Source organism: Diachasma alloeum, unplaced genomic scaffold (assembly GCF_001412515.2).
Source record: "Diachasma alloeum isolate Michigan unplaced genomic scaffold, Dall2.0 Dall_scaffold_00213, whole genome shotgun sequence".
Lineage (NCBI taxonomy): Eukaryota > Metazoa > Arthropoda > Insecta > Hymenoptera > Braconidae > Diachasma > Diachasma alloeum.
The window spans coordinates 54,474-63,155 of record NW_021680378.1 but is presented as its reverse complement, the minus strand read 5'-3'; the positions used below and the strand labels follow the sequence as shown (position 1 = coordinate 63,155).

At 35.5% G+C, this 8,682-nt stretch overlaps 1 protein-coding gene across 3 annotated transcripts in view; it reads left to right on the top strand.

The window, feature by feature from the left end:
• The window catches only part of LOC107037134, an 11,178-nt gene extending 3,206 nt beyond the window's left edge, over window positions 1-7,972 (top strand). For 2 of the 3 annotated variants that reach the window (XM_015255519.1, XM_015255518.1), the window contains 4 exons: window positions 5,139-5,260; window positions 5,333-5,578; window positions 6,111-6,356; window positions 7,365-7,972. In XM_015255519.1, coding sequence (XP_015111005.1) covers window positions 5,139-5,260; window positions 5,333-5,578; window positions 6,111-6,356; window positions 7,365-7,477 — 727 coding nt within the window. In that variant the 3' untranslated portion in view covers window positions 7,478-7,972. The remainder of the gene's footprint in view (window positions 1-5,138; window positions 5,261-5,332; window positions 5,579-6,110; window positions 6,357-7,364) is intronic. The other variant, XM_015255520.1, reaches the window with a different exon arrangement.
• Window positions 7,973-8,682: the final 710 nt, after the last annotated feature.

The following is an 8,682-nucleotide window of genomic DNA, read 5'->3' as shown; positions in this document are numbered from 1 at the left end:
ATTCCAGGTGAGGCTAATTTAAATAATAAAAAAAAGTATCTGTTGGTGTCAATTAAACTGAAAATGCCGAAATAATTTTTCGCTCTCATTTGAATAATCATTTACAATGATTTTTTTACGGTCGGAAGTTGAAGAAATTAGGGGGCGAAATTTCTCCTGCAATTTAAATTTTTTTTGGCTCGATTTTTATTTGTTTTTTTTTGGGCAATTTGTTCTCATTTCGAGAAGATGCATCAGCGGATTTTAAAAATAGAATTTTTACCGTTTTTTGGGCGAGGGGTGGGGGGGCTGGGGGCGAGTTAATGACTGGGTGTCTATGCCGGGTGTAATTAGGGGGCACGATTTATGATTCTCATGAGTGGAGAATTCTTCTGGTTGTTATGCAATGTTGGAGCGAATTTTAATGCCCTGACCTTGTCTAGGCACTTGCATCTCAGTTAGTATTCACTGGGCGGAGGGAGATGCAGGTAATGCCGGAGTAATTGGGGTTGAGGGGGTGAAAAAGTGAACAGGTGTATGCAGACAACGTGCGGGGAGATTATTTTTTTTATTTGTGAATAAAAATAATGAGAATTACGGCTGTAAAAAAATGTTCGACCATTACCTCCTGCGGAATGTTTATTTTTTTGTTGGGTGGGCAGGTATGCAGAACGATTTGTTAGGAGAAATAAATTGAAAAAATTAATGGGAAATTTTTTTTTCCACTGTGAGATTGAAGTTGGTGAGGGAACGGAGGTAAAAGTTAATTTCAGTTTTTCAAGAGTTGATTTTTAAAAGATTTTCAGTGCTTCAATTTTTTGTGGTAAAACATTTTTTTCAATCGAATTTTCTCCAATTTTTGGGATGTCACCTTCACAATTGTTTGATGTTTCGATTAAATTTTCCCTTTTTTAAAATTTTCTTCGTTAGTTTTAATTTTAAAAAATTCAATTCTGGAATTCATTCCTTCATCTATTTCTCAGATTTCCGATGTTATTTCCCTACAAATACCGAAATCTAGGTCAACGCCTCCGTCGAGACGATTTTCAAACCTCCACAAGACCGAAGGAAAGAAAAAAAATTATTTTTTCTGACAAGCCTGGTAAAACATTCCGTGTCCCCCAGAGTGAGACAACGGGTGGGCTCGCACCCAGTCACCCGTCTTCTTCTCCAGACGGGGTCCAGACGGGTCACGTACACATTAAAAACCACATGTATACATGACACATGGATGCGGTGAAGAAATGGCCAGTTGTTACTAGATCGACGAGCGTGCGGGGATGGGGAATCAAATGTCATGATTTCACTGGCAACATTCTTGTTGATCTCCGTACGTGGCCTTTAGCATTTTCCCCATTAATTGATATAATTTGTTCATTCGAATGAACATATCTCACACCAACAATTCCCTCAATTTTGATAATAATAATCAAACTGAAGGAATTAAATAAAACATTTACTTTGTTTTCTTTCACTTCGTTTTAACGAAATGATTTTTAAAAAATGATTTTATTTTCCTTTTGGAGAAATCAATAAATTAAAGCATGTCAATAAAACATGTCTGGTTGCACATACACATTTTGACTGTGTCAACATTACAAACTGTTTATTCTGTTTTTAGTCAACTATTAAGGATGTTTGTCCAGAATCGCAAGTACTTAAAAAAATGTTTTTTTAAAATTGAGAGATGAAGATATTCCCTTCACTTTGATACAAATTTCAATCCACCAACCTATCATGTTCATTATTTAGATATGAAATAGACAAAATGCACCAAATGCATGCGCTAACATGCGCTTACATGGAATAGAGTCATTCAAATATTTCCTCCTTTTGCCCGGGTACCCCAGATTTTTCTCTGGCCATTGGATTCAGCATGATTTTACACATTACCTTCTATTTTTATTTCTATTTTTTGAGTCTTCTAGTAGGTGAATTATAAATTGGAACATAAATTTCATAAGAGCCTGTGTATAAGAAAAATGAGTTTGTTCATTTCTGCCGAGACTATTGCGATTAATTTTTTTTTAACGTTAGAAAAGTTAGTTTTATATGTTCTGCTGTCGGCCGAAAAAATTACAGAATTTTCCTTGACCATAAAAAAACCACATTTACTGACAATTTACGAACACTGGCTAAAAACAAAAAAGTCATCCTTAAAAATAAAAAAATTAAATCAAGAAAGGTGTTTTTTTACGCCTCGGTAGCTTTGTTAGTTGAATTTGGATTATGATTTTAATTGTTCAGGCAATTATTGTAATTAGACACATGTAATCCACGCGCATAATCTGAAACTTGTTTCAAATTGATTTACTTCGATGTCCTCCAGATTAATTTGTATTTATCGGCATCAATTTTTTGCTTCCGAACGGAAGCTTTGTAATTGTTCAAATTCAATGCAATTTTTTGTTCAGCCCTATCGGCCGCCATTAATTAAAATTTAATTCATCGATTCGTTTTTTAACTTTCGATTTTTTTCGAAAATCGGTAGTCCCACGATAACTAAAAAAATTGATTGAATGATGGATTAAAAATTTGTTTGGATGTCCTTTTGACCGAGTTCGAAGATGAAGGCGATAGCAATAATCGTTATTTTGATTTATTTGAAAATCTGCAAAAATTTTGTATGTTTTAAAAATCAGAATTCCGAGGATATCTTTGAACATCATGCTTTAAATTAATTCAATCATAGCTTAAAATGTTTGTTTTAATGCCATTAAGTCGAAATTAAAAGATGATTATGACAGCTATAGTGGTTGATATAATTTTTATGATGATTTCTTCAAATGTGATGTTTCCAATTCATTCAAGTATGTATAAATAAAATTTTTCTATTAACATTTAAAAAGCCAATCAGTAGTATAGAAGAAAGGGATAATAAGAATAATGATGATGATGATAACATTCAACTAATTTGAAAATCTGACAGAATTAGTTGAAAAGAAATCTTATTCAATTTAATAAAACGAAATAAATAGTGAATTATACATGATAGAAGGAAATGATGTGCAGAATAACCATTCGAAAGTATATTGGTAATTTATTACCAAAAATAACTATACTATATGGAATACAAGAGCAATTTCCCAATTGTTTTTCATTAATTTATTTAGATTTGGAAAATATTTCTTCAACTAATTTTTTTGTATTCCGAGGTTTTGTCTTCCGTGGAAGGCAAAACGTTAAAAAAAAGGGTTTATCAAATAGAATTTCTTCAATTTCTTCATTTCACGACTCCTTAAAATTGCTCAAGACCGCTAAGGCTAATCATCGACATTTGATTTTATTGTCATTTTAATAAAATGCAAATAAATATTTTCTTCAAATAATCTTCTTCAACCTAGACAACAAAAAAATAATCCAAAGAATTCCTGAGGAATTGAGTAATGATCCTGAGGTAATTGAGTAAATTCCCTATCCGCCCAGACAATCACAAGAGTGAATAATAAATTTCCCCACCAGCTATCGCCTCGAATGAGACTCGGGAAAGTGCCCCCAGGTGAAGGAGGTGAAGATACGTGTAAATACGTACCCGCCTGCAAGAGATACTTGTGATACGTCAGTGGGAATGAGAGAGGACGAAGAATTCAAATGTATCTGTCATGCGTTCCGCGGGAATCGGCTGTATGTCTTCAGGTTTTCCTCTCCCTGTCTAGCCGGTGTCTAGATCATAATAATATATGCCTATGTGGCCATGTGGTCTGTCTGGGTCACTGACCATTCACTCATTCCCACAACATTTTTTTTATCAACTCCTCGGTATGGCTCGCACCAGCGGCAACTAGTTAAAAACATTCAATGGTTTGTGATTTTTGAGAACTGATTTTTTGAGAATTTGTGAAAGATTAGTTTGTTCAATTTTGAATTGTTCTATTCTGAATGTTTCGATCCATTTGAATTGACTGAGTGGGTACAGCGCCCCTAGCGGGAGCGTCAGACGCTCTATAACTCATGATGGTTGAGTATCAACAGCCCCAGATCGAAAAAATAATTAAACACATTTTAATTGTTGTATTTCCGTGTGACTCGTGCCAGCAACTAATTGTAAACATTCAATGGTTTGTGATTTTTTGAGAATTTGTGAAAGATAATTTTGTGCTATTTTGAATTGTTCTATTCTGAATGTTTCGATTCATTTGGGTTGACTGTCGATGGGTGGTGCTACGCCACTAGCGGGAGCGTCAGACTCTCTGTAACTTGTGGTGGGGGAATCAACAGCCCCAACCCGAAAAAATAATCAAAAACGCTTTAATTGTTATGTTTTCGGTGTGACTCATGCCAGCGGCAACTAGTTATAAACATTCAATGGCTTCTGATTTTTGAGAACTGATTTTTCTGAGAATTTGTGAAAGATTATTTTGTTCAATTTTGAATTGTTCTATTCTGAATGTTTCGATCCATTTCGATTGACTGTGGGTGAGTGCAGCGCCCCTAGCGGAAGCGTTAGGTATTCTATAACTCATGATGCATGAAAATCAACAGCCCCAGCCCGAAAAACTAATCAAACACGTTTTAATTGTTGTTTCCGTGTGACTCGTGCCAGCGGCAACTAGCTATAAACATTCAATGGCTTGTGATTTTTTGGCAATTTATGAAAGATCATTTTGTTTAATTTTGAATTGTTCTATTCTGAATGTTTCAATCCATTTGAATTAGCTGTCGGGGGGTGGTGCAGCGCCCCTAGCGGTAGCGTCAGATGCTGTATAACTCATGATGCCTCAGAATCAACAGCCCCAGCCCGAAAAACTAATCAAACACGTTTTAATTGTTGTTTCCGTGTGACTCGTGCCAGCGGCAACTAGCTATAAACATTCAATGGCTTGTGATTTTTTGGCAATTTATGAAAGATCATTTTGTTTAATTTTGAATTGTTCTATTCTGAATGTTTCAATCCATTTGAATTAGCTGTCGGGGGGTGGTGCAGCGCCCCTAGCGGTAGCGTCAGATGCTGTATAACTCATGATGCCTCAGAATCAACAGCCCCAGCCCGAAAAACTAATCAAACACGTTTTAATTGTTGTGTTTTCGTTTATTAATATAGATTTTTTATTTTAATAGTATGAATGCAGTTTGAATTTATGTTTGATCTATTGTGCATTCTCAATTAACTGTGATAGATTTGTTAACTTTATTTCTTATGAATTTTTTCTATTTTCCAGTCAAGCACAAAATGCTATCGAAGAGATAAAAATGAGGGTTCTAGCGATGACCGGGCGATTCAACCTCACCACCAACAGCAATCAAGTCCAACGAGAGAAATTGACAATGTTTTCTCCAACGTGTAAGCCCTATTCAAGACACGCATTCATACCGAACGATTATGACTCGATGATCATATCGACTCGTTTTGCAGGTGAAATACCGAAAAATACAGACCCAGAAACTTGGTCCGATCCCTTCTCCATGAACATGAATTTCAAAATGAATTTGACGTCAAGCGATCACATTGTAGCCGCTAGATTGCGAATCTACAAGCTTCCTCAGATGAATCCAACGGTCCCCAGTTCTAGTGTTTCTGCGGTGGACGACGAAGAGGAGGAGGAGAAGAAAATTCGAATATCCGTTTATTATTATACGAAGTCTCTGAAGAAGCACAGATGTGAGTATTGTCTGCATTGATTTTATATTCTGAAGACCTGAACTGAAATATTGGAGATCAGTACTGAAATACGGGTATAGCTTTGCGGCGTGAATTCTCAGCCGAGGGGGGATGGAAAAATCTGAAAGATGGCTTAAAAAATTTGTTCATTTTATAAAAATCGGATGAAGAGAGTTGAGGGTGATTTGAATAGGATGAATAATTTTAAAAAATGTTTGAAAACACGAGGTGTGAGTGCCGCCATCTTTGAAGCCCCTTGGAGCAAAGGAAGGGTGAATCCAAGCAAAATGGCGGCACCCACACCTGTCAACCATCTTGTATTTTCAATCGATTTTGACTATTGGTTAGTTTTCAGTGAATATCTCGGAATCGGAGGCAGATAGCAAAATTTTTGTCATAAACTTTTTTGTAGAGCGGTTTGAGAGCTATTAAAAAGGTTATGAGAAAAATTCCGCTATCTCCCTCAAATTCGAAGATATTCTTAAAAAATAATTAAGAGCTGAAATGTGTTGACGATTTTTCTCTCCTACAGCCAAAAAACGTTTGATGGACTCAGTGGTGACTCCCCTGACACCTGCAGGTGGTCACCTAGCGTTGGACGTGAGACAGGCCTTGAGATTCTGGCGACAACCATCGAGAGGGACTCACTCAACCAGCAACAATAATCACGGCATTCTGGTGCAGGTTGAGGATCAAGATGGAAGACCTCTAAAGCCTGCCTCATACATGCAACAAGACGCCTGTCACACGAACGACGAGGATACAGATGAGAAGGCATGTGAGTGTGTGACCTAACAGTACTAATCTGCCTGGATTTCTTATTATTATTTTTTTCATGCATATAGAGAGCTGAATAATCTTATTTTGTAACAACTGTTGTTGCATGCATGAATGTTTATTTATTTGAGGCATGCGGAACGCATGATGTGAGTCGAAGAAGAATAAATTCGAGACGACAATGTTCGATTTGTAGTATTCCCTGTTGTTTTTTCATCACTGATGAAATTTCCAATAAGTTTAGAAGAAATTGCGGCCCAAAATTCTCCGCAAACTGTCATTTTTTCTATGAATTTCTTCTTCAATTTAAGACATCCGTACAATGATAGAAAAAGTTCTGCCGAAAAACTGTGTTCCGCGGGAGAATATTTGATGGAGTGGAGCAGATTTACTTGAGGGAAATTAATCCACTTGATAGAAAGAAAGTTAATATCTTTCACCAAAATTTAATTTTTGTCGTGATCATCAGAAAAATTCCTAGAAGAATTCGAACTGTTGGCAGAAAAAAATATAATCTATTGTACGACAATCATTTGATCTGAGAGAATTCCATAGGTTTATACCACAGAGAGAATACATTGACGAAGAAAGAATATTTTTTTCCTAAAAAAAAATTGTCCTCTCGAAATGATTTAGTTTTGAAAATTGTAGTTTTCTCTTGAAATTATCATTTGTTCCATGGAATTTATTGGACAGTGTTTATTGGACACAGATATACACTACTCAGTAACATTCACTTGATAAAAGCGTAGTCTCATAATTCTCTGTAGAACGAATGTATTTACCCGAAAGACATGTAAATGTTTCACGAGAACAATTTCTCAACAAAAATTATCATGTTTTGGTGGAAACTTTCTTTTTTGTCCACAAGTAAATTGAGTCAACATGACAAAAGATCTCTTCAGCGGCACATAATTTTTTCTCTCAGTGTAATTTTGAGAGTTATCAATTGAATGATCAGTAAAAACACATGAATGATAATTTCGTTCATTATTTGCCTCTCTTCCAGACCAACGTGTCCCTGCAATTTTCCTCCAAGCCTGTTCTCGTTATGTTCGAGTCGTGAATGGCGAAGCTGTCACATACGTCAACTGTAAAAATCTCAGAAACTCTCAGCACTGATGAGACCACTGAATTTTCAATTTTGGATGAATCCAGGAGGCCTGACGAAATTGTCGTCCGAGAGAAGAGGAAAAGTGACACAAGGTGCTCTCTATGTTTTCCGTGTTGTGAGGATTTTCACACAGACTGTTTAATCTCTATTTTTTTAACCCCAGATGACAAATATACGATTATTTAAATGTTCAGAGACTAAGTTAAATTTTAGCACTGAATTTTCAAGATAACAATCTGGATAGTTTTTATTATTATTTTTATGTAAATAGTGCTGGAAAGGTTTGAGATGTAATTTGAGTAGTTATAATTTCATTTTCTATTATTTTCTTTTTTTAATGACTGAATTTAGAATGTAAACTTTTTTTCTGCATTGACAGGACACATCGTGAAGTATCATTTTTCTAATCCGTCATGCAGATGTATTGAACATAAGTATTGTATATAATGTATATTGTATTTTTTCTTTTGATTAAATAAACTTACATCCGATGAGAAAGGAAATATAACATGTTCAACAATAAGGATTTTTTTTATAAATTTCATTTTTTCGTTTTTGGGCGATTCTATCGGACAATTCTATAGCTTGAAACGTTTAATGGGAAATATTCTATAGAAAACAAATCAATAGAACCGTTTTTGGTAAACAATTTATACTATTGAGATATTTTCATATTAAAAAAAATTGCATAGAATGATGGAATTCCACTTATTTCTTTCATAAATTATTTTCTATTTGGCATTTTCTAAAAAAAAATGAAATTATTATTATATCATTATATCATTCTATAAAATTCGCTCTTTTTTGTCTTCGCAATTTACCGCGGCCTCTTTCATCAACAGTAAAAAATACAGGGAATCCCCTTTGAGTTCTCACCAACCTTCCTACATAACCGATCTCTCTATAACGCACTCCCGTTGGTCTCCTCTCAGCTGATCCGCACTCACCCGTGTCTTCGACCTTCTCCACTTCTCCATGAAAACAAAGTCCACACGTCTCCCCACCCCAGATCAATCGAAATCCATGCGTAAATCAAGTGATAGCACCAATTATCCTTAGCGACTAAAAACAAAAAAACTAAATCACCGGTGTTGATGTCTAGTTTCAAATTGTCCTCCAACTCCCGCGTTTTCCCTCAGTACTTCCCCCATTCGATTTTTTTTCACCTCAATATTGTTCACCTCACGTGTTCTCCACATTTTGCCGAAAAAAT